The sequence below is a fragment of the Schistocerca nitens genome, chromosome 9, assembly GCF_023898315.1.
Source record: "Schistocerca nitens isolate TAMUIC-IGC-003100 chromosome 9, iqSchNite1.1, whole genome shotgun sequence".
Taxonomy (NCBI): domain Eukaryota; kingdom Metazoa; phylum Arthropoda; class Insecta; order Orthoptera; family Acrididae; genus Schistocerca; species Schistocerca nitens.
In genome coordinates this window covers 289,081,933-289,109,185 of record NC_064622.1, presented here as the reverse complement: position 1 = coordinate 289,109,185, position 27,253 = coordinate 289,081,933, and the positions used below count along the sequence as shown (strand labels likewise).

Below are 27,253 nucleotides of genomic sequence, written 5' to 3'. Positions count from 1 at the left end.
AGACATTTCTGTTCGTTACATTTTATATTTCTTTCAGTTACCCTGTGTAATATACTGTAGCAGTCTTTTATGTATGGTCCAAGTTTCAACGAGCTATGTTACTTGGCAGTGACACATCACGCGAAATTTTTTTCCCTAAGCTTTGCTAACCACTGTACACATAAGGCTTTATACTACGTGGACTGATCTTTTTCAGAATGCTATCTTTTACTCATGTGACAGTTAACGAAGCGTGGCGGTATTACGGTTCAGTATATAGCCATGGCCGTGCATCTGTTTTCTCTTCTTAAACAAATTGTTAATAATAATAGAATGTTGGCTGATTTTTAGGTGTATACTGTATAGTATGTAAAAGTACTCAAAATTTATTATTCTTAATTTGTCTAATACTTTATAAACAATTATTACTTCCAAATTTCTCAGAAAGCATCCTCATTTTTCATTTCAGGGTACTTTTTGTGATGTTGACGTCAACGAATGTGCAAATTTTGCTGGAACAGACCTGGGATGTCAAAATGGAGCTACCTGCATTAACAAACCAGGCACATATGAGTGAGTATTGAAGACAACATTAAAGAAAAAGCCACTTCACGAGAAAAACTCAATTTCTGTGACTGAAACACACACATATAGCCTACACTCCAGTATAAGCCGCAAAAATGTTTTATAATCAATCCCTAACGTCTTACCTGCCATCTGGTTAGCCCACGTTAGAACCCGTTGTGGAACTTACACAGGGGAATGGAAATATCGACAGAAACCGACCTCAACGAAGACCAATTTGGGGTCCAAAGAAATGTAGGAAGTTTGGGGCCCGGAGAAATGTAGGAACACACTAGGGAATACTGACGCTACGACTAATCTTAGAAATAGGTTATAGAAATGCTGTCTGTACACTGAGAAAGCCGAAAAGAACATCAATGAGAAATTTAGAAAGGGAATTAAAGTTTAGAGGGAAGAAATAAAAACATCGAGGTCTCTCTCAGATGTGGCATCGGGCGAGGGGTTAAACAGAATGGATAGTGTTTTGAAAAGAGTTTATTAGATGAACGTCAACAAAAGTAAAACAAGGGTAGTGGTATGAAGTGGATTTAAATATGGTGATGCTGAGTGAATTAGATTTCGAAATGAGGCACTAAAAGCAGCAAAGTAACAGATGATGGCCTGAATTGTACATACCTCTATGCTGTTCGGTTGATTCTTGTATTCTATGTCAGTGCCGTAGTGTAACAGCACCACATTCATTCTGTTGGTGGTTCACAGACTGCAGTTGTTGTGTATGGTACAATGGTGTACTCAGTGAATACATGGATATGTGCCTTTTTTACGGCAAAGCATGAGCAGCAAGACGCACAGGCGTTTAAGGGAATATGGCATTTGTGATGTTCAAATGTGTGTGAATATCTGCGAGACCAAACTGCTGAGGTCATCGGTCCCTAGACTTACACCCTACTTAAACTACCTTATGCTAAGAACAACACACACACCCATACCAGAGGGAGGACTCGAACCTCCGGCGGGAGGAGCCGCGCCATCCGTGACATGGCGCTTTAAGCCACGCGCCCACTCCGCGCGGCCGGCATTTGTGATGCGACATGGTTAGGTCGACCTCAACTGGATGGAGTGGGTGTTGAGAACATTCTGGAAATGATAGATGAAGATCCTACTATAAGTACTCGCCGTATAATTGCCACTCTAGGGATTCCTGAATCAATTTATGGTGCTTACTTTGGAGACAACGACTCCACTCATTTCTCCTGCAGGAGGTACAGGACCTGACATCTGTGGACTACCTAGACATCAGGAATTTCTGTCAGTGGTTATTCGAGCGCCTTGCTGGTGGTCCATGGTTCGGTCGACGGTTACTGTATACAGAATGAGAGCCTGTTTAGCTGTACGGGTCTCGGGAAGGCTCGTAACCTGCACATATGGGTGTATGAGAATCCTCACATAACTTCAGTATGAGGATATCAACATCGTTATGAAGTGAACATTTAGTACGGTATAGCGGACAATCAGTTACGTGGACCGCATTATATTGCACAGCACCTGACTGGCAGAGTGCATCGACAGTTTTTGGAACATGAACTGAGTCTGCTTCGTGTCTCACTCGCTACACGAACCAACTTATGTTTTATGTACGACGGTGCCTCTGCACATTTCAGCCAGGAGGCAAGAAAGCATCTTACTGTTGCTTATCCCGACAAGTGGACCAGTTGCTTGGCCCACCGGATCTCTAGATCTTAACCCCCTGGATGTGCACCTTCGAGGCTATCTCAAGGAGCTTGTGTATGGTGTTGCAAATGGGAGTGTAGCGTAACTACAGCAGTGAATTCAAATGGCTGTGTAATTATACAGAATGAGATGAACAGAGCCTGGAACATTCCAAGAGCGCTGAGACGTCGATCACGTCACTGACTTCATCTAGATCGAAATCATTTCCAGCATGTTTTACGGTATATGTACAGTATGTAGGTGTGATGAATTTCGTGTCCCTACGTCTGTTTGCTTTCAGAGAAGAATTAATTTTGTGTCGTTTCTGTTGCACTTGTGATCCCTGCTTCACTGAATAAATCTGAAATAAAACAATTTCAGACAAAACTTTATTTAACATTTTACTCTTATTTTGATGCATACATTACACCCACGAAGTGTGTACAGCTACTTTTGCATCACCCTGTATATAACAGATAATAATAATAATAAAAAAGAATTTATAAATGTTCAACATGTAGCCATATTTACAAGTCAGTTTGCGATGTGAATGTAAAATGACTATTTCCACATAATCATGCAAATGATCCATGGAACGTGAAACTCACTAACTACAGAAGTGCAATGTGGAGAATAAGCAGTTCAGACAAAACATGACTAGAAGCTTTTGAAATGTCGTGCTACAGAAGAATGCTGCCGAGCAGATGGTATATCGAACGACGAATGAGGAGGTACTGTATGAAAGTGCGGAGAAAAGAATTTTATGGTACAACCAGGGCCAGTTTAAGGTTTAAGGCTGAAATGACACAAACTACCACTTGGGAAGCAAGCAGAGAGGGGCACTCAAGCACAAGGTTTCTATAGAGTGTGTTTCAGAATTAGTACTGCAAACTGTCATGGGAGAAAGTCTATGAAAGAGAAGGTAGGAGGGCGTGGGGGGGAGGGCGCCAAATGATAAGTCGTTTGTGTGCAAAAATGTTATCGAACTGGCCCTGGCTACAACTTGACAAAAATAATGAAGCGGTTGACAGAACACATCCTGAGGTATCAAGTAAACCTCAGTCTGTTGATAGAAGGAAGTGTGGGGAGTAAAAATTGGAGTGAAAGATTTAGGCACCGATGGAGTAGGCAAGGTGAAATGGATGTAGGTCGCAGTAGTTATTCAGATATGAAGAGGCTTGCACATGGTAGTTTAATGTGGAGAGCTATATCAAACCAATCTTCGAAGAAAAGACTATAACAACAACATTTCATTGTCTGACACCTTTTACTCTGAGCAGTCGTCAACCCAAAGGCTGACTGATAACACATTCGCTATGAATAGGACCGGGTTTCAACCCTCCGTCCGCCACGACAGGTTTAAGTTTTCTGTGCTGTCCTTAAATCGCTTGAAGCAACTGTCTGAACAGATGCCCTGAAACGGCCACAGCCGATTCCTTTCCCTAATCCGAGCTTACGCTAAACCACAATGTTCTTTTCCACTCAAAAGCTGGTTCGAATACCACAGAAGCCTGATTACCATGATCCCACTGGTGAAGTTCTCGTTCTGTTTCCCAAATAAGAACTGTTAAATGTTTAAACGTTTGTTGTGATAGATTGAATTAAAGTTCAAGTTGTGCAGAGCAAATTTATTAGAAGATAATGGCTTATCTCACACTGTACAAACATGTTGCCCTCGTGGCAACCGACAACAGAATGACTGCTCCTACTTTTCAGAGCCCCTTTCTCGCAACACTTGTCTGAAGTCAAATCTGCAAGCTACAGGGGGTTTGTTCACTACACAAATACAATGTCAAATATATTTCTGACAACCTGAATAAATATTTATAACATTTAAGTGGAGGCTGTGACTCGTGTTGTCACAAATCCCCCAAACTTTTGTTGCGAATACTACGAGAATCGAAAATTTTAAAATAGATGGCTATTACCCATCAGATAAGTAACTCTGAAATGAAAAAAAAAAAAAAATGAATTACTCTCGTACGCTGTAGGTAGTAGGTAATTATTATAAATCAGTAGCATTAGTGTGCTCGCTGAATAACAAATACAGTTTTACAGCAGTTTTGAGTTTTCTCTTTTTAAAAAAATGTGCTTCCTCCAGTCCTCCCTATTCCATGAAACTAACGTAATCCTTCAACCTCCTTTCCTCGAACCGATCCCGAGCACGCACTTGAACTGCAGTTTAGTTTCTTTACAAGTTGCACAATTTTTTGCCGAATGTGATACGCACGCCGTATGCAAGCAGCACTAACGATTGCTTGTTGCAGGTGCCACTGCGCACAGGGCTTTTACGGCTTGCACTGCACCCAGAGGAGTAACGACTGTGGGACGGCATCTGCGTCCGAGCTGTGCGGACACGGCCACTGCCAGCCCCGAGTGGGTGGCGGCTACGACTGCCTCTGCCACCAGGTAAGGCGCCGCCTGATCGTCTACACTCTATCTGATCAAAAATATCCGGACACCTATTAGTGATCATTAATATGGGGTGTGGCCCCTGTTCGACTTTATGACGGCTTCAACTCTGCTGGAGACACTTTCAGTGAGGTGTCTGAATGACTGTCGACGAATGGCATCCCACTGTTCCTCAAGATCCAGAACCAGAGAAGTGAATGCTGTTTGGCGTTGTCGTCTGGAGTGCGGTCGACTCGCCCCAAAAGGTGTTCCATTGGGTTTATGCCGGGACTCTGGGTAGCCATATCCATTTCAGGCATGTTGTTATCCACAAACCATTGCCTCAGAGCTGCCACTTTATGACAGGTTGTAATGTCATGCTCATACAATCGCTGGTCGTCTCTAAACTGCTACAAAATTTGTTCATATTTTTCCGCATTTAGTATTTTTTTCAGCTCGAGGAGCCCACACTGTAGCCACAGGAAATATTGCCATAACGTAACCACGTCCTACTTTGCTGTTGGCACTACACGTGACGACGCGTAACCTCCTCGAGACGTTCGCCAAAGCCAAACCCCTCCATCGGATTGGCGCAGGGTATAACGTGATTTATCACTTCAAAACACTCGTTTCCAGTCATCAGTTGTCCAGTGGAGTCGGTCTTTAAACATCCTCAAGCATCACTTATCGTTGAATACAGAAATGTGTGACGTTTGAGAAGCTGCTCGACTACACTACTGGCCATTAAAATTGCTACACCATGAAGAAATGCAGATGATAAACGGGTATTCATTGGACAAATATATTATACTAGAACTGACATGTGATTACATTTTCACGCAATTTGGGTGCATAGATCCTGAGAAATCAGTACCCAGAACAACCACCTCTGGCCGTAATAACGGCCTTGATGCGCCTGGGCATTGAGTCAAACAGAGCCTGGATGGCATGTACAGGTACAGCTGCCCATGCAGCTTCAACACGATACCACAGTTCATCAAGAGTAGTGACTGGCGTATTGTGACGAGCCAGTTGCTCGGCCACCATTGACCAGACGTTTTCAGTTGGTGAGAGATCTGGAGAATGTGCTGGCCAGGGCAGCAGTCGAACATTTTCTGTATCCAGAAAGGCCCGTACCGGACCTGCAACATGCGGTCGTGCATTATCCTGCTTAAATGTAGGGTTCGCAGGGATCGAATGAAGGGTAGAACCACGGGTCGTAACACATCTGAAATGTAACGTCCACTGTTCAAAGTGCCGTCAATGCGAACAAGGGGTGACCGAGACGTGTAATCAATGGCACCCCATACCATCACACTGGCTGATACGCCAGTATGGCGATGACGAATACACGCTTCCAGTGTGCGTTGACCGCGATGTCGCCAAACACGGATGCGACCATCATGATGCTGTAAACAGAACCTGGATTCGTCCGAAAAAATGACGTTTTGCCATTCGTGCACCCAGGTTCGTCGTTGAGTACACCATCGCAGGCGCTCCTGTCTGTGATGCAGCGTCAAGGGTAACCGCAGCCATGGTATCCGAACTGATAGTCCATGCTGCTGCAAACGTCGTCGAACTGTTCGTGCAGATGGTTGTTGTCTTGCAAACGTCCCCATCTGTTGACTCAGGGATCGAGACGTCGCTGCACGATCCGTTACAGCCATGCGGATAAGATGCCTGTCATCTCGACCGCTAGTGATACGAGGCCGTTGGGATCCAGCACGGCGTTCCGTATTACCCTCCTGAACCCACCAATTCCATATTCTGTTAACAGGCATTGGATCTCGACCAAAGCGAGCAGCAGTGACGCGATACGATAAACCGCAATGGCGATAGGCTACAATCCTACCTTTATCAAAGTCGGAAACGTGATGGTACGCATTTCTCCTCCTTACAAGAGGCATCACAACGACGTTTCACCAAACAACGCCGGTCAACTGCTGTTTGAGTATGAGAAATCGGTTGGAGACTTTCCTCATGTCAGCACGTTGTACGTGTCGCCACCGGCGGCAACCTTGTGTGAATGCTCTGAAAAGCTAATCATTTGGATATCACAGCATCTTCTTCCTGTCGGTTAAATTTTGCGTCTGTAGCACGTCATCTTCGTGGTGTAGCAATTTTGATGGCCAGTCGTGTATTATACCTCATTCTTTTTAACTCCTTACGAACAGTCACTGGGCTCGTCACGCTGCTGGTAGCACTTTGAAACTTTTGAGTGGTTCCTTCCGCTGATTTCATGTGATTTTTTACAACCACCCTCCTCAATGTTTGACGGCTCTTATCCATCAATAGACGTCCACCTGGACTTAGTTGTGGTTGTTTCTTCATGTTTCCGCTTTGCAGTCGCACCCCCGACAGTCGACCTTGGCAACTCTGGAAGGGCTGTAATGTCCCTGATGCATTTCTTAGTCAGGTGACATCCAGTGCCTAGTACATGTTGGAAGTCAGTGAGTTCTCCTAATTGACCCCTTCTTCTGTTACTATTCCTCTGCTGACAACGCTATACTCCCCACCTCCTTATATCCTGGCAGGTCCGCCCTAGTGACGTCTAGTGATCAACTGTGTATTAAACTCGAGTGTCAGGATACTTTCGACCCTGGAGCTATAGACGGTTTACCCATACAGCACAAGCTGATCCAGTTTATGCTCACGCGGAGGCCGTAGCACAGATGAACGGAGAAGTGGCTACTTAGCAATATCTTCTGACGATTTATTAAACTTATTATTGCACTTCCATTTAATACGTGAAAATAACATCTAACAACTTTAATTCGCTAATTTAACCAACCACTAAAGTATGCTATACACCATGATCTTTGAACCACATTCTGAGCAACATTAACTCAAGACGCAGAAACTTCTCGTCACAGTTAGCTCTCATGAACTCCACTTACATAGTAAGGAAAATTCATAAAATCGAAATAAAATTTTGAACCGCAACCAAGGCCGGTTGGGGATATTTTTCCACAGAAGTGACATGACATTTAGCGTCCCTCTCACGCCCTCCCTCAGACATTAGTTATCTTTCCTTCGCCTTTGGTAAGAGCTTTAAAATTAGTACTACATAGACATTCCACTGTAACAGAAGTATCAAAAGAAGAAACAGTTAATTTTTATTTATGGTAATTCCTGAGATCTTTAAAAACCTTGAAAGGAAGCAAAAATAACTCTACCCGTTGCACTGTTCACGCTTCAAAAAAATTTGCTGTGTGGAAAGACTGAAAATATAAAATTTCTTTTTTTAATACAATGATTAACTTCTTAGTTCCATAATTTACAAATGATTTAACTTTCACTGTAAAAACTGGGACAGGAAAACAAAGAACTTGGTCTAATTTTATACTCACCCATTACACGTGAGACACTTTTCAACTTCGTAAGCTGTATGTGAGACCTGAGGAAACTCGTCAATAAATTGTAACATGTAATGTGTTGAAACAGTATTGCATTACTTGTTATTGGAGGCGCTGGGTGGAATTTTATTTCAGAGTTTACATTTCCATGCCGCTAGGGGGAGATAGGACTGGGTTGAGCTGTGACTGGTTCTTGCTCCTTGCTAAAATAATTTTTTATTTTATTTAAACAAGTTCTGAATATTTACTTTTTCATAAAAATAGCACATATTAGAAATTTAAAAGATAATTACTTTTTATACGACAAAATGGTTATAATATGGGCAAACAAATCAGCTTTGTAGCTATTCAACAAAAAGAATTTACTCACAACACCAAGATACTCACGTAGCACTATGAAATTCCACTACAGTGAAAACACACGAAGTATCTCAATGCTGTTTCGCAATAAATATTTGATTTAAAATACACACATGTTAAAAGCTGCACACAAACCCATTACGCAAATAACAAATTGTTGTTCAAATCTTTAAGAGAATTTTTATAATAAAAATACAATCCAAATAGCATCATCTGCGATGTGACAGTTTAAATAAGCAGCGGGTTGGTTGTGTAGAACATAACGAAAAATCAAATGATATAAAATACAGTGGCCAAAAGAATACACATCTGAAAAACTTACGAAATCGAGAATTGACAAATATGAAGCACAGTTTGGAAGCCAGTACATGCCTTATAATGTGTGCTTATCAGGTTGAATTCGCTCATTACACACAGCAGCGCACACCACTTCATAACATCTGCAGACCTCCGATAAAGCCGGCCGGTGTGGCCGAGCGGTTCTAGGCTCTTCAGTCTGGAACCACGCGACCGCTGCGGTCGCAGGTTCGAATCCTGCCTCGGGCATGGATGTGTGTGCTGTCCTTAGGTTAGTTAGGTTTAAGTAGTTCTAAGTTCTAGGGGACTGATGACCTCAGATGTTAAGTCCCATAGTGCTCAGAGCCACCTCCGATAAAAGAGAACAGTCAAGTCTAGTAACACACTCACACAGGCAATCCCACTGCCTCTGGGTCCTGCTTCGGTAACAGACATCCCTGAAGCAAACTGCATCCCGTATCGCAGCACCGCACGTCTCCGGCCAACCCTTCTTCATTGTTGTTGCCGTTCACCACGGCAGCCATAGCGTGCAGTTAAATCCAAAGGTCGCTTCCATTACTGAGCTCTGGCCCTGGTGCATACTCGCTCGCCATCCAAAACTAGACTACTACTACTGTCGGCTGTTCTGCGAAGGTTCGCTCGGCTGCGCCTGTGTCGCGACGCAGCACTGCCACCGAACTGCTGAACTGTGTAGGCCGCGCAATGGCTCGAGTTTTTAAGTGTGGCGGCTGCGTGATGTCTTGTGACGGCAAAATTTCAGGTCCTTTATTATTTAGGATCATATCTGATATGGAAGTCAGCGGCCAATCGTAACCACACATTCGAAAATATCTTTATGATACAAAGTGTACACATATTTTGCACTTCGGCGCCTCTGTACGCCGGCCGTTGTCGCCGAGCGGTTCTAGGCGCTTCAGTCTGGAACCGCGAGACCGCTACGGTCGCAGGTTCGAATCCTGCCTCGGGCATGGATGTGTGTGCTGTCCTTAGCTTAGTTAGGTTTAAATAGTTCTAAGTTGTAGGGGACTGATGACCTCAGATGTTAAGTCCCATAGTGCTCAGGGCTATTTGAACCAGCGCCTCTGTTGCCCCTCGCAGCTTGGCGCGTCATGCGGCCTTAAATTGGCGCTCTACACAACCTGCTTCGGGCGTGCATATGCTGAATCTGATCAACTGACAACTGTGCTCTTTCTCTTGATTTCAAGTGGGAAAAATAAGGCAACCACAGTTACATATTTCTACCGTCGCTCGAATTACCGGCAAGCAGAAATGACAATTGCCCACTGTTGTGGGCGCTGACTTCTGCAGACTGTCTCGAAATTGTTTATAAATTATTACAGCTCACATTAAAGAATGAAATCGATCATATAACAAAATTACAAAGCTTACGCCGCTAGACAGAACAAAATTTCGAGACACATTTTACACTTCCGTGCAACACAATAAAATGTTACTACCCACTGATTGGCAAACCGTAGTATACAGGGTGATTTTTTCCACATTGTACAAACTCTAGGGAGTGATCGATGAACAAAAAAGCTCTGATGAGCTTATGTCGGAAAATGCATGGTTTCCATGGTAGAGACCATTTATTCAATCAGACACTGTTACAGAGACTGCAGTCTAATATGCGCCGTACAATGCAGCCACAGTTAGAGTGTGTGTTGAAAATGGTTTCCATGTGCCCCATCTCATGCGTGTAGGCGCCGTAGCACGTTCTGTCTCATACGTTCACATCGGCCAGGCTATATCCGAACAGTGTCAAAGGCAGTATGAATACGCTGCTCCCATCTGGAATGGGCTCTGCATACACGATACTTTTGAGATGGCCCCATATCCAGAAATCGCACAGCTTGAGATTCGGAGAATGAGTATGCCATGCAGCTGGACCCCTCGTTCGATCCGTCGACCAGAGAAGACACGACTGAGATGCTTCCGGATGTTAACGGCGAAGTGGGCTGGAGCACCATCATGCAGCAGCCACGCAACTCTTAGAATCATCAACGGCACTGCTTCTAGCAGAGGAGGCAAAGTCACCCGCAAGAAACGCCGATAGTTCCGGCCTGTTAGGCGACGTGGAAGGAAGACTGGTCCCAAAATACGGTCCGGCTGCATCGATGCTGATGATTCGCTGTCACCATACCATGGGTATTCTGCATACAATCCCATAGATGACTGTTATGAAAGCTGAACTTACCACTCCGCGTAAATTTGCCCTCATCCCTGAATAGGATGGATCATACAAATCTCGGAATCTAGGTTGCATGGAGAAGAAACCAGTGACAAAACTGCTCCCGATGCCGATAGTTTGTCGCTAGTAAGACCTGCACATGCTGTAAGCGACAAGGTTAGTAACAACTGTCAAGGAGAATGTTCCACATGATCGTCTGGCGTACCCTGTAATGGCGAGCCAACTGCCTGGTACTGACACGACGGTCACCTTCCACAGTGTTAATCACGTTTTCCTCCGAGTCTGGTGTCCGAACATTTCGGGTACGTCCTCCATGATTTCCTGCTTCCTGAAACGTCCCTGTCTCAGAAAAGCGGCGAAACACTGTTGCAAACATTGAGTGCTGTGGGTGCTGTCGGGGGTATAGGTCTCCTGACACAATCTTGCTGCCTGCCGCTGGTTCCCATTTGCGTTTCCGTGAGAAAACACCATGTCGGCAGGCTCTCGATTCGAATACGGAACCATTGTGTACAACTCTGTATCACATCCACTATAAGGTGAGTCAACAAGAGAAGTCAATAGGACACATTACTAATTACTATGGTAGGAGATGGCGCTAGGGCATGACATATGAGGAGGAAATCATGCATACTGTAACTGTGGCAGTTACAGTATTCCATCTCTGTAACAACGAATGATTGAAAAAATGGTCTCTAGCATAGAAACCATGCATTTCCGAATATAAGTTTATTAGATCCTTTTTGTTCCATATCCTCTCATCGATCAATCCCTAGAGTTTGTACACGGTGGAAAAAATCACCCTGTATCTCTTAATCTTAGTAGTGGAAGATGGTAACCTAACACTGGAACATCTCCAGAACGACTTTTTGCTCTGCAGAGGAGTGCGAACTGATTTGAAACTTTCTGGCAGATTAAAACTGTGCGCCAATTCAGGATTCGGACCTAGGACCATTGCATTTTACGGGAAAGTGCTCTACAGACTCTTGGTTCCAAACTTCGCAGCAGTTCTCCGCATCTTGTTGGAGAAATACTTCTGACCTTTCCAATACTGCGACATTTGGCTGGAGAGAATGAAAACTCTGGCATATGTATTAGGTTAAAAGTTGAAGTATGCATGCAAATTACACAAACGCCTTAAAACATGGTAGACAAACTTGATATTGGAAAGGTACACTGCCTTAACCCAAAGTTAGTCAAAGGATCATAACGTAGGATAGCACAAACAACACTGAGTGAGCAGCGAGAAGCTAGCAATAAGTAACGCAACACATTCTTTTTCACGGCCAATGTCGCTTAAAAAATGTGAAATTTGCTGTGGGACATAGTGGAATATTCCTGCTTCAGCCTCAATAGTTTCTTGAAATGTCCATAGGTGGTGGCACCATACGTAGCCTTCAAAATGGCGTCAGTATCAGAGATGTGTTGCATGCAGAGAGCTGTCGTTGAGTTTCTTTTGAGGAAAAACCAGAGCTTCGATGATATTCACAAGCGCTTACAGAAAGTCAACAGAGATCTAGTAAAGAAAAAAGGTGAGGCCCCCTGCTATACCCGCAGGACAGGACAGATAGTTTAATTTGTGGAAAAAGGCCAAAATGAGTGGCTGTCAGTTGCATTTGTGAACATAGTACTTTATTCATTTGACAAACATTACAAGAGTAAAGAAAACATTAAAAACAGAGAAAGCCAAACATTAATTTTTGAATTTAATTCCCGGCTAAATGCGCCATTCAATCTCACGCCTTAAGGGCAAAAAACTTTAATTTAAAACCGGCTGAAGGCCAATCACTTAAGACTCAAAAACAAGAATTTGGATTTTAAAAGGCAGAAGGCCTTATCCTAAAACATTTCTCTAAATTAGGCTGAAGGCCCAAACAATCTCACTCCTTAAGGGCAAAACAACTTTAATTTAAAATCGGCTAGAAGCCATACATAAACAAACAACAAGGACAAATGAGAATAGGCAGTGCATCAAATGGCGCTCAGAAGTTTCCAAGGGTCAGTCTGGAATTCAAACACTAACGCTCGCTTAGGTGAGACAGGTAATCGGCCCAACAATTCTCAATCCGACAGCAACCCAACCGCCAGACAGTCAACGGACCAAGCGAAATGACTCTGAGCACTATGGGACATCTGAGGTCATCAGTCCCCTAGAACTTAGAACTACTTAAACCTACCTAACCTAAGGACACCATACACATCCATGCCCGAGGCAGGATTCGAACCTGCGACCGTAGCGGTCGCGTGGTTCCAGACTGAAGCGCCTGGAACCGCTCGGCCACACTGGCCGGCGGATAATTTCGGCTCCACCGGACCAGCACACAACAGGGAGTTCAATGGAACACGCAGAAGATATCGGAGCCCACAACGAATTACACATCCAGCTGTCAAACTACACGCCGTGCTGGATAGCCACAACATGACAAGCAAAATGCACTGCCTGAATTTTCGTCAATGGCCAGGGCAGGTAACCGGAACGTTAACGGCCACAAGGCAGAAGATTCCGTTGGTACACTTCTTTTCAAAAATAATCAAGTTAAGTTAAACTCCGCAGGAGGGCGGCTAGAATTTCTCCAATTTGCAAACACACGTTATTGCTCGCGGGAATGGCCCACAACGAAATTCAAACGACACAAGGTGAACAGCTAGGACTGGCTGATAGATTAAGTAAAGACTCAGTTTTCGTGTCCGGGTTCGGTGAGCCACAGACGTCGTAGCAATGGGAACAGCACCTCACACTCCGACCGTGCGTGGATGCCGCCACCGGCTCCGGGCAAACTACGCGCCACGGAGACTTCCTCGCTGCTCCACGCCAACCGATCAACTGCCCGCACGTGGCACATCCAGAAACTATAAGCGCGAGGCCAAAGATAGTACAAGGGTGCGAATATCGATACACGCTGCTGCTGCTACTCGCGGAGAGAGAGGTTCAAATGGCTCTGAGCACTATGGGACTCAACTGCTGAGGTCATTAGTCCCCTAGAACTTAGAACTAGTTAAACCTAACTAACCTAAGGACATCACAAACATCCATGCCCGAGGCAGGATTCGAACCTGCGACCGTAGCGGTCTTGCGGTTCCAGACTGCAGCGCCTTTAACCGCACGGCCACTTCGGCCGGCGGATAGAGAGGCTAACAGCATAATCGCGATAACCGTGGGAGACTAACCAAGGTTTAATGCAAAGCATAAGACGAGCCAGCCACTGCTCAAAAGGCACTTTGAGTTGCTGGCCGACCCTCTGTCTTCACCGCAACGAAGTCGCGCAAACCTCTCCGATCTCCTTCGTGCCGGCCGGCCACACACAGCTGTTACTCCTGCAACGTTGGAACGTGTGGACATTCTCAATAGAGGTGGTGGACAGATCGTAATCAAACACCTCGCTGCACCACTGTATATCTCTGTTGGTAGTGCTGACACTCATCCATCAGTTGGGGTACTCGAAAGTGTGTTCCCACTGGGTTCCTCGCCGCCTATCAGAAGACCATAAAGAGCTACGAAGGATTATCTGTGCGGAACTGCTTGCGCGATACGGGGCTGATCGTAACAATTTTTTGTCGAACATCGCCACAGACGATGAAACGTGGGTTCATGACTTCGAACTGGAAACAAAATGGTAGTCCATGAAGTGGTGCCACACCAACGGTCCTCTGAAGAAGACGTTTAAAGCCGCACCGTCAGTTTATAAAGTCATGACGGTGGTCTTTTGGGACTCTGAATGGGTTATTCTGTTTGATGTCCTTCCTCATGGTGTAACGATCAAATCGGGAAGTATTGTGCTGTTCTTAGAAAAGTGAAGAAACGACTTCAGCGTGTTCGTCGCCACAAAAATGCAAACGAACGTCTCCTTCTCCATGACAATGCAAGGCCTCATCCAAGTCTGCGCAACCGACAAGAGCTCAGAAATTCCATTGGACTGTTCTTCCTCATTCTCCCTATTGCCTGGATCTTGCACCTTCCGGCTTACATCTTTCTGGCCCAATGAAAGATGCACTCTGCAAGAAGCAGTAGGTGAATGATGGTGAGGTTATTGATGCTGCAAGACATTGGCTCCGACGTCGACCGTTACAATGGTATCATGCGGCCATACAGGGCCTCCCAGTAACTTGGCTTAATGCCCTCACATTGAAGGAAGATTACGTTGAAAAGTAGAGTTTTGTAGCCAAAGGAGTGGGGAATAATATGGGGTATTGGAATCCTGAATAAAACCAAGTTGCTTTCAGAAAAAAATGTGTTTTACTACTTACTCAGCGCCCCTCGTACATTATTACTAACCAAACTATTAGTCATGTCTTGATAGGGGTTCAAAGATTGGCAAATTGTTTAAACGTTCAGAAATTTAAAATTTTGCACTTCACGAACCGAAAAAAGTAGTGTCCTATGACTATAATATCAATGAGTCACAACTGGAATCGATCAGCTCATACAAATACTGGCGTCTAAAATTTTATAGCGATACAAAATAGAACGATAACATAGCTTCAGCCACAGGTAAAGCAGGTAGCAGATTTCGGTTCATTAGCAGAATACTAGCGAAATGCACTCAGTCTGCAAAGGAGATTATTGACGTAACGCTCGTGTGAGACGTCCTGGACTACTGGCCAAATATGTGGGACCCACATCAAGGGGGACTAAACGGGAGACGTTGAACGGATACAAAGAAGGGCAGCACAGTTGAGCACAGGCTATTTCGGTCTAAAGGAGAGTGTCATGAAGATGCCGAAAGAAGTGAACTGGCAAATGACTGAAGATAAATGTAAACTATCCAGAGAATAACGTGAAATATATTCCTCTAACTTTCGAAACAAACACAAGTTTACTTCAACGATTTTTTATTTCTGGTGCTTTAAAAACTGTAAAACTGTGGATAAATAATCGTAAACAGCGTTTCTAATTTCAATTCAAAGCTGCTAATAGTTAATTATCCAGAGAAAAACTGGACGCGGCAATGCGGGGATCCTGACAACACAGGACACATACAATGAAACGCCAAAGAAACTGGTATAGACATGCGTATTCAAATACAGAGATATGTAAACAGGCAGAATACGGCGCTGCGGTCAGCAACGCCTATATAAGACAACAAGTGTTTGGCGCAGTTGTTAAGACCGGTTACTGCTGCTACAATGGCAGGTTATCAAGATTTAAGTGAGTTTGTTCAAATGGCTCTGAGCACTATTTGTTCAAATGGCTCTGAGCACTATGGGATTTAATCCATGAGGTCATCTATCCCCTAGAACTTAGAACTACTTAAACCTAACTAATCTAAGGACACAACACACTTCCATGCCCGAGGAAGGATTCGAATCCGCGACCGTAGCGGTCGCGCGGGTCCAGACTGAAGCACCTAGAACCGCTCGGCCACACCGGCCGGCTAAGTGAGTTTGTACGCGATGTCATAGTCGGCGTACGAGCGATGGGACACTGCATCTCCGAGGTAGCGATGAAGTGGGGATTTTGCCGTAAGACCGTTTCACGAGTGTACCGAAAATATTAGGAATCCGGTAAAACATCAAATCTAAGACATCGCTGCGTCCGGAAAAAGATCCTGCAAGAAAGGGACCATCGACGACTTAAGAGAAATGTTCAATTTGACAGAAATGCAACCCTTCCGCAAATTGCTGCAGATTTCAATGTTGGGCCATCATCAAGTGTCAGCGTGCGAACCGTTAACGAAACATCATCGATTTGGGCTTTCGGCCCGCACGGAGTGGCCGCGCGGTTTGAGGCGTCATGTCGCAGACTCGCGGCCCATCCCGCCGGAGGTTCGAGTCCTCCTTCGGGCATGGGTGGTGTGTTGTTCTTAGTATAAGTTAGTTTAAGTAGTGTATAAGTCTACGGACCGTTGACCCAAGCAGTTTGGTCCCTTAGGAATTCACATACATTTGAACATTTTGGGCTTTTGGAGCCTAAGGCCCACTCGTGTACCCTTGATGACTGCACGACACAAAGCTTTACGACTCGCTTGGGCTCGTCAACACCGACATTAGACTGTTGATGACTGGAAACATGTTGCTTGGTCGGACGAGTCTCGTTTCAAACTATATCGACCGGATGGATGTGTACAGGTATGGAGACAAACTCATCAATCCATGCGCCCTGCATGTCAGCAAGGGACGTTTAAAGCTGGTGGAGGCTCTGTAATGGTGTGGGGCGTGTGCAGTTGGAGTGATATGGGACCCCTGATACGTCTAGATACGACTCTGATAAGTGACACGTTCGTAAGCATCCTGTCTGATCATCTGCACCATGTCAATTCTGCATTTCAACAGACTTTGGCAATTACAGCAGGACAATGCGACGCCCCACGCGACCAGAATTGCTGCAGAGTGGCTCCAGGAACACTCTTCTGAGTTTAAACACTTCCGCTGGCCACCAAACTCCCCAGATATGACCATTACTGAGCATTTCTGGGATGCCTTGCAACGTGCTCTTCAGTAGAGATCTCCACCTCCTCGTACTCTTAACAGATTTATAGATAGCCCTGCAGGCATTAGTCGAGTCCATGCCGCGTCGTGTTGCGACACTTCTGCGTGTTCACGAGGGCCGTACATGGTAATAGGCAGGTGTACCAGTTTCTTCGGCTCTTCAGTGAACCATATTCTACGTAATTTGCCTCCGATCACGTGTGACACATTATATGGACGCTGCACTTTCATGGGCCCCACACAGCATTGCCCAGCAACATGTGCTATATATACCATATCTGAGAAAATGTTGCATATGATATGGGTCCTGCACTGTCAAGGACTCTGCACTGCACTGCTCGGTAGCAAGTGGTACATAAACCATTTCTTGGAAGACTTGTACGTGATATGGACACTACACTGTCAGAGGCTCTGCACTGGGCTGCCCACTAGCATGTGCCGTGTACACCAACTATGAGCATATGTGGCACATGGTATGGTCCCACACTGTCAAGAACCTTGCACTGCTCTGCCCTGTAGCATGAGCAACGTACACTGCTTCTGAGCATATGTGGCATATGGTAAGAGCCCTGCGCTGGCAAGGGCCCTAGTTGCCACTACTCTGTGGCATGTGCCATGTACTCCTCCTCGGAGTGTATGTGACACATGATATGTTCTCCACAATGTACAGCCCAATAGGACGTGGTATCCAAACGGCTTCTGACCATTTGCGGCACCACGTGGTGTGGGCCCCACACTGTCTGGACCCTGCACTGCACAACAGTTTCCCTGGGGAAAACTTACTTGTCATCAGTTCTGCATTACAAATCACAAAATTGCGTACGATTATGTGCATATGATTGTAGAGTTTATTAAAGCACTGAAAATAACAGGTTACTGTCGTAAGATTGGGCGCATTTACTAACCTTTTAAGGATACATTCTATTTCATTAAATCACAATTTATACGTTAGAAAATGCTACAGGTATTTTTACCATTATTGTGTTGAAGATTATTTTCTATACATTGTTAAGAAAACTGGACTAAAACTCGTTTAGCCAGTCGGATGTTGCAGTGCATCAACCAGGTATACTTGCGGTGATATGACATGTCGATCAAGGTGCGAAAGTGTCTAAATACGAAGCCACAATTGCGTCGAAATCAGTAGCTAGTAAGTTTTAAACATTAAACAAGAATGAGTGGAGAAAATTTAGTAACAGAATACCGTTTGTTCTCCACAAAAAAATAAGTTTTAAACATTAAACAAGAATGAGTGGAGAACATTTTGTAACAGAATACCGTTTGTTCTCCACAAAAAATTTCACACCTGACGCTTCCGATTTCCAGCACTGCAGGAGCGATAAGATTTGTTTGTTGATATTCCTCGCAGTTCAGTGCTACAGCCGCAACAAGCTCCCGATTATCCGTGTTAATCCCCGCGTGATACTTCACGGATAACTTGAAAACAAAGATAATACAAAAAGCACTTTTTTCTGGCAATTGCCATTTCCTGTACTTACTAAACATGCTACATGCGGAATCTGACAGCCCACGGTATTACTTACGTGTTACCCGCCATAAAGTGACAACTTGTTTATAAAGTTACATTAAAAACATTGTATTTTGTATCACTTGCTTTCATTTACTTTCGGAAAATAATCATGCAATTGTTTATTTGTTTCTCATCCATATTTTACATTTTCTGGAGAGTGAAAACCTACCTATAAACAAATACATTTAGTCCTGGATATTTTAGTAACAGATCAACACATTTCATCGCCTCGATGTGGCGATAACAGGTTCTTCAATCGCCTCGTCTTCGTTCTCTTCTTCTGTCGAATTCACTTCGCTAACTACAGGATGGTTATAAGTAAACTTACGGTACTTGAGAAAGCCTCCATGAAAAACGTGTGATCGTAGGACAACGAACGCCTATTTGTAAAGACATTTGGAAGAGACAACGTATACACCACAGAAAGAACCAAATTTTAATTTCCACATAAAATGGTAACATTTGGTAATTGCGAACCATGTTTTCGTTCCAGATTACCAGCGTTGCTCAGTGTGACGACAGCCTGCAATCGCACTAGAGAATTGCATAACTGTTCGCAGCACTTTTCGATCGGTGGACCAGGGAATGTTCGTCTATCGTGACACGGCTCATGCACTGGTTAAGGGTGGATACGTCTGAGGGTGTCAGCAGTGTCAAGGGCATCTTCCTGTTGCCCATCGCGCTGTGAACTGTTGTTTTAGACGGCAAAATGTGTGGAAATTAACGTCCCGCGGAAAGGGGTGTTTACGTCTGAAATGTTTTCCTCTGCCAGCCAGTGGTTTCGATGCTGGGTGTCGCGGTTCTGACGTCCCCGAGCCGCGGGTGACTTCGCAGGGCGCCACGTTTTTGCACCATTACGGAAGAAGCTTTTAGGCACCTTTGAGCCAGTTTTCAAGCTTACGCGCTGCAATGGGAAACAATTACAGGGTTCCGAAAAGGTGCTCCTTGAATTTTGTTACGCAGCGTATAACTAATGTGTTTCGTGCTTCGTAACTGGATTGCGTCCGTTGCTTGTACACATTTCTCTCGCCTTTTTACGTTTCCACGAGTGAACAAATCACAGTTTACTCCGTCAGGCATGTAAATGTTCAGTGCTCCGTCATTGGACTGCGTCAGTACCGTAGCACACGCACTTTTCGTTGCACATTTTCACCTTGTGATTTGGTACATCTACATCTACAGGATACTCAGGAGATGCCTGGCAGAGGCTTCGTCGAACCACAATCACAATAATTCTCTATTATTCCCCTCTCGAATAGCGCGCGGAAAAAAAAATCTATATCTTTCTGTGCTAGCTCTGACTTCCCTTATTTTATTAAGATGATCGTTTCTCCCTATGTAGGTCGACGTCAACAAAATATTTTCGCATTCGGAGGAGAAAGCTGGTGATTGGAACTTCGAGAGAAGATTCTGCCACAACGAAGAACGCCTTTTTTTAAATGGCTGTCGTCCTAAATCTTGTATCATGCTCATGACACTCTCTCCCCTACTTCGCGAAAATACAGTTCAGTAGTCACTTTGTTCCCAGCTTGAAGTCATTACAAAAAGCTAACAGTCATAGACTAACGATGAGCTTGGATAATAAATAATGCCCTGATTCACTCTGTATAACGGGTTACATCTTGATGTGACTCATATTACAAACGATCATAATCATCAATAAAGGAAGCAGTTTACTAACTAGCTAACGACTGATAAGGTAGTAAAATCAGTACACTTACATAAGTCACATACACAGGGGTTTAACTATTAAGGCTCCAAACGAACGGGTGATATGAACAATGAAACAAGCAAACAATACTAACATAGGACCTTAAGCCTTTGGGTTTCTCAATATGCCGTGTCCACAACGTGCAGTCATACCAAAGTTACAATGCTGTCAATGTTCTGGACGGTGTTACTAGTGGTGAAAGGATGCATTGGAAGCACGATGGTCACCGGCGCGCTTTGGTATGGCTGTTGGGGAATGCTAACTTCAAACCTTTCGTGACCAGCGGGACATCCGTGTCTCTCAAAATTATTTCCCCGAGTTCACAGGGATATGAAAGTCTGACGCCTGTGTTGCGCTGCGATCTAGCGTTAACTGTATCAACTATTTGGAGCCAACAAGCTCATTGTTTGGGATATATTGCGCAAGGTTTCGCTTAATTGTTTCATTTTTCCATTGTGCAGTTTGCGTTTTGAGGGTTTTATTTCATCATTTTTCCTGTCAGTAATAAACTGAGTTAAGATACAGGTGTCTATCTTTTTTACCTTGTTTGCTACAAATATACAGCTTTGTGGACATGTTCATTTATTTATAAAATACTTTTAAATTTGTGCCTTTTGTTCACATTTGTATCTAAATTTTTACATTTATGTATTTTATTTGTTGCTGTTATCTAGCTTTGTTTCCCTTGATTTGATATGAAACATGAAACGGAAACTTACTTTTTTCTTTATACGGATCCTAATCTGTAGTAAATAAAAAAAAATTAAGTGGGATGTATCTTATGACGTCCCGCTGGACTCTAGGGGAAATGAATTTAAGAAACCGCTTATTCCACTTTGAGTCCACGGGACATAAAACGTCTGATTTAAAATAATAATAAAACTACAAACAGCAATCGAAATGGCCTGACTCAGTATCCATTCTAGAAGCATGGAACCAATTTTTATAGTAATATCTGTAATTGTAATTAACTCGGTCACGAAAGGTTTTAGATGGCCTTTTTGCGGAGGATGCTGGGAGCAGAAGTTTGCGGTAGGTAGCAGTTTGGCTGCTGGGATAAGTTCCACCTCCTCTCAGAGCAGGCAGATTAGAGATTACTGTATAGCTAGAAGCGAATATGTGGTGGGTTAATGCATTACAGAAGTGACACGAAAGTCGATGGCGAGCTCCGTAACCACTCGAAGTTAGCCAATTTTCACAGATAAGAAATAAAGGTTAATGTATCATTAATGCGAAGATGAGGGAATCCCCGACTGTGTACACTCGAACATGAGACTGGTAAGTTCGTGTTATGAAATGACACTAAAAGTTTGCAGCTACGTCCCTAAGGCGCATTTAATGTTTCTCCCATTTTTGATGCCGTTTCGTGACGAATATTTTTCTTCTCCTTTAAATACAGTGATGACTGAGACCCTGAATTTGACTCTTTATCTCGTGTGCTTCTCTTTCAGATAAGGTTTTTCATTACTAAACACATTCCAAAAGCATCATATAATTGTTCCAGATTTCTTAGCATTTGATTGTACGCGACCATTAGTTGCCCATCCTTTGGGAAGAAAAAACTGTATTAATGTACCTGGGTCATTTCATCGTGAATCTTGCCCAACAGGTTTCTGTAGCAGGCTAGAATTTAAAATGTAGTTACCAGTGTCACAAGTATAATACATGATTATGCAATAAATTAAAAAATATAAAATAAAACTGAACAAATGGTATTGTAATGGCGCTCAAGCTGAACAGGAGATACTGTAAGAAAAAGTTAATTATCATCAATAGAAGAAGTGATAGACAGTCCTGTGGTTGGGGATGTGCCGTTTGTATTCATAAATTAGGTGTGATGTTCCTCTCCATTTAATGAACTTGTTACTATATCACATTTTTCTATGAATCATTTTTCACAGCCACTTTTGTTAACTTGATATGGTACCAGTAGTAGCAATTGACCTAAGGGACTGTGAAAATGCTTTTTCTTAACAGGGCTGGACTAAAGGGAATGGAATTTCATGCACTCAAGACGTAGATGAGTGTTCAAGTAGTAGCCCAGCATGTTCCAGGGATCCACCTGTACCATGCATTAATGTGCCAGGGTCATTTCATTGCGGATCTTGCCCAACAGGTTTGTGCTGGATGCTATAATTTAAAATGTAGTTAACAACATCACAAGTATTATACACGATTATGCAATAACTAATTACAAGTTTAGTATGAGGTTCTGAAATAGTTACAGAATTGCCTCACACCTGCTTTATATGCTAGTTGTTTATGTTAGCTGTTATATCCCACTTGTCTTTTTTTACGGGAATGCAAGAAACACACACACAAACACACACACACACACACACATGTTAGATGCTGGTCTTGATCTTAAACTGCAAAAATTGGTCCAACTTATACTGACAATGTATCACCTCTCAAAGGAACAACCAGCAATAGTTGTGAAGTACAGACAGTAGACCTGATTGTGAGCATAAAATGAGTAACGTGTATTTTGATATATAGAAACTTATTGTTGCCTCAAGCAATGTGTCAAACTTTAATTCTATGGTTAAAAGGCAAATCTGTGACAAGCATTTCAGGAGGAAAGCTAGTAATTAATAATTAGTGAAATAGTATTTTCTTATGTTCATTATGTACGACTCATTTGTGAACGTAGAGGGAAACATTCCACGCAGGAAAAATATATCTAAAAACAAAGATGGACTTACCATACGAAAGCGCTGGCAGGTCGATAGACACACAAACAAACACAATCATACACACAAAATTCTAGCTTTCGCAACCAACGGTTGCTTCATCAGGAAAGAGGGAAGGAGAGGGAAAGACAAAAGGATGTGGGTTTTAAGGGAGAGGGTAAGGAGTCATTCCAATCCCGGGAGCGGAAAGACTTACCTTAGGGGGAAAAAAGGACAGGTATATACTCGCACACACACCCATATCCAACCACACATACACAGACACCCTCTCCTTCCCTCTTTCCTGATGAAGCAACCGTTGGTTGCGAAAGCTAGAATTTTGTGTGTATGATTGTGTTTGTTTGAGTGTCTATCGACCTGCCAGCGCTTTCGTATGGTAAGTCACATCATCTTTGTTTTTAGATATATTTTTCCTGCGTGGAATGTTTCCCTGTATTATATATATATATATATATATATATATATATATATATATATATATATATATATATATATATATATATATATATATATATGTGTGTCTGTGTATGTGTGGTTGGATATGGGTGTGTGTGCGAGTGTATACCTGTCCTTTTTTCCCCCTAACGTAAGTCTTTCCGCCCCCGGATTGGAATGACTCCTTACCCTCTCCCTTAAAACCTACATCCTTTCGTCTTTCCCTCTCCTTCCCTCTTTCCTGATGAAGCAACCGTTGGTTGCGAAAGCTAGAATTTTGTGTGTATGATTGTGTTTGTTTGTGTGTCTATCGACCTGCCAGCGCTTTCATATGGTAAGTCACATCATCTTTAAGAGGGAATTTTTCCTACGTGGAATGTTTCCCTCTATTATAACCATATATATATATATATATATATATATATATATATATATATATATATATATATATACAAAATTCAAGCTTTCGCAACAAACTGTTGCCTCATCAGGAAAGAGGGGAGGAGAGGGAAAGACGAAAGGATGTGGGTTTTAAGGGAGAGGGTAAGGAGTCATTCCGATCCCGGGAGCGGAAAGACTTACCTTAGGGGGAAAAAAGGACAGGTATACACTCGCACACACACACATAAAGCTTGAATTTTGTGCGTATGTTTGTGTTTGTTTGTGTGTCTATCGACCTGCCAGCGCTTTCGTTCGGTAAGTCACATCATCTTTGTTTTTAGATATATTTTTCCTGCGTGGAATGTTTCCCTGTATTATATATATATATTGGCCGGTCAATAGACACACAAACAAACACAAACATACACACAAAATTCAAGCTTTCGCAACAAACTGTTGCCTCATCAGGAAAGAGGGGAGGAGAGGGAAAGACGAAAGGATGTGGGTTTTAAGAGAGAGGGTAAGGAGTCATTCCAATCCCGGGAGTGGAAAGACTTACCTTAGGGGGAAAAAGGACAGGTATACACTCGCACACACACACATAAAGCTTGAATTTTGTGCGTATGTTTGTGTTTGTTTGTGTGTCTATCGACCTGCCAGCACTTTCGTTTGGTAAGTCACATCATCTTTATGTCAGTCGAGGCGGAAGTACAGAAGCAAAGATGTTGTTGATTGACAGGTGAGGTATGAGCGGCGCAACCTGAAATTAGCGGAGGTTGAGGCCTGGTGGGTAACGGGAAGAGAGGATATACTGAAGGGCAAGTTCCCATCTCCGGAGTTCTGACAGGTTGGTGTTAGTAGGAAATATCCAGATAACCCGGACGGTGTAATACTGTGCCGTGCACCAAGGCATGTTTAGCCACAGGGTGATCCACATTACCAACAAACACTGTCTGCCTGTGTTCATTCATGCGAATGGACAGTTTGTTGCTGGTCGTTCCCACATAGAAAGCTTCACAGTGTAGGCAGGTCAGTTGGTAAATCACGTGGGTGCTTTCACACGTGGCTCTGCCTTTGATCGTGTACACCTTCCGGGTTACAGGACTGGAGTAAGTGGTGGTGGGAGGGTGCATGGGACAGGTTTTACTCCGGGGGCGGTTACAAGGGTAGGAGCCAGACGGTAGGGAAGGTGGTTTGGGGATTTCATAGGGATGAACCAAGAGGTTACGAAGGTTAGGTGGACGGCGGAAAGACACTCTTGGTGGGGTGGGGAGGATTTCATGAAGGATGGATCTCGTTTCAGGGCAGGATTTGAGGAAGTCGTATCCCTGCTGGAGAGCCACATTCAGAGTCTGATCCAGTCCCAAAAAGTATCCTGTCACAAGTGGGGCACTTTTGGGGTTCTTCTGTGGGAGGTTCTGGGTTTGAGGGGATGAGGAAGTGGCTATGGTAATTTGGAACAGAAGGCAAATGTCTGCTTGTGTCTGTATATGTGCGGATGGATATGTGTGTGTGTGCGAGTGTATACCTGTCCTTTTTTCCCCCTAAGGTAAGTCTTTCCGCTCCCGGGATTGGAATGTCTCCTTACCCTCTCCCTTAAAACCTACATCCTTTCGTCTTTCCCTCTCCTTCCCTCTTTCCTTATGAAGCAACCATGGGTTGCGAAAGCTTGAATTTTGTGTGTGTGTTTGTGTTTATTTGTGTGTCTATCAACACACCAACGCTTTCGTTTGGTAAGTTACATCATCCTTATATATATATATATATATATATATATATATATATATATATATATATATATATATATATATAATAGAGGGAAACATTCCACGTAGGAAAAATATATATGTTTGTGTTTGTTTGTGTGTCTGTCGTCCTGCCAGCACTTTCATTTGGTAAGTCACATCACCAAGATATATATATATATATATATATATATATATATATATATATATATATATATATGGAGCTGTTATAGTTTTCAGTATGACTTTTTATAAATCAGTAATTTTATATTAATTGTTGGTTTTATGAAGTTATCTTGCAATGTTCATTTTAGGCTACACTGGAAATGGGTTTTATTGTCTGGACGTTAATGAATGTGAGCAAAATAATGGAGGATGCAGTCTCCAACCCTATGTGCAATGTATCAACACAAAGGTAAGATCTTCTTGATTTAATAAAATTACTTTTCTCATATTGCAAACAAGATATTTTAAGATTGTGAAAATATTTATTGCTAGCCCAGTAACTTTAAACAGGAAACTACAAATTAAAACTAAAGACTTCTGAGAAGAATGAGCTCATGCACCATTTTCTGTAGTTCTCTATCTGAAGCTACACTTGTGTAATGTGAAAGAAGCCAGTAAAATCAATAGCAGAGAGAACAATGATACAAACTAAATTTATATGCTGTACTGAAAACTGACATCAATTCAAATACACGAGTCTAACTAAAAAAGGAAAGGCAGTTTGGCCATTTTTTCAAATGAAACTTGTTACTGGCAAAACAGCTTTGTAAGTAACATCATTTGCCTGCATAATCTCCCTCAAGCCATTTGCACTTTACCCATCTCTTAATAAGCTTCCTAGTTCAGTGCTGGAAGAAACATTGCAGCATTGTGCTCATGCACTGCTGCATCGACCTTGCAGCCTTGCCATTTGGCAAAAACTTAGTTTCAGCAGGTGATGTTTCATCAGATCGCAAAGACAAAAATTACTTGGAGGTAAGTCAGAACCATACAATGGATGCCCCAGGAGCTCAAAAGCAAGATTTTGGATACACTGGATTGTTTTCTCAGCAGTATGAGTGTGGTCGTATTCCTGAAGTAAAAGCACACCTTCTGTAAACTTCTCTTATCCTTCATATCTCAAAACACTTCCTGCAGGAGCTTGGATCTTGAATGTCTTTTGCTGCAGGGAAAGATGGATGTTTTCACAACATGCTCTGCAGCTTACTCTGTGGTTTGTAGTGATGGACCCATGTCTCAGCAATGGTTACTATGTGACTGAATCTGTTTGTTTGACAGTTGACATAGTACCCAATAAACACAAATTTTTAATAAATAAAAGGTTCATGTGTTTTACTCTCAACTAATGCACAATTATGGCATGATAATTGTCATGAATCATTCACTCAGCTCTATCAATGTTCCTGTCCATTTTCAAAGTGGATGACCTATCTGAACGCTCTTTGTTGCAGACAGGTACACTTCCACATAAAAAGTGCTCTATGTACTTGTAAATTTTTTGTTTGCACTGACAGCCATC

At 43.1% G+C, this 27,253-nt stretch overlaps 1 protein-coding gene across 1 annotated transcript in view; it reads left to right on the top strand.

Annotated features, from left to right (window-relative positions):
- Window positions 1-27,253, top strand: part of LOC126202937 (cubilin-like) — a 771,281-nt gene that overhangs the window by 80,682 nt on the left and 663,346 nt on the right. Inside the window, exons 7-10 of the mRNA XM_049937033.1 lie at window positions 449-552; window positions 4,482-4,623; window positions 22,452-22,590; window positions 26,043-26,143. Of these exons, the coding sequence (XP_049792990.1) occupies window positions 449-552; window positions 4,482-4,623; window positions 22,452-22,590; window positions 26,043-26,143 (486 nt within the window). The remainder of the gene's footprint in view (window positions 1-448; window positions 553-4,481; window positions 4,624-22,451; window positions 22,591-26,042; window positions 26,144-27,253) is intronic.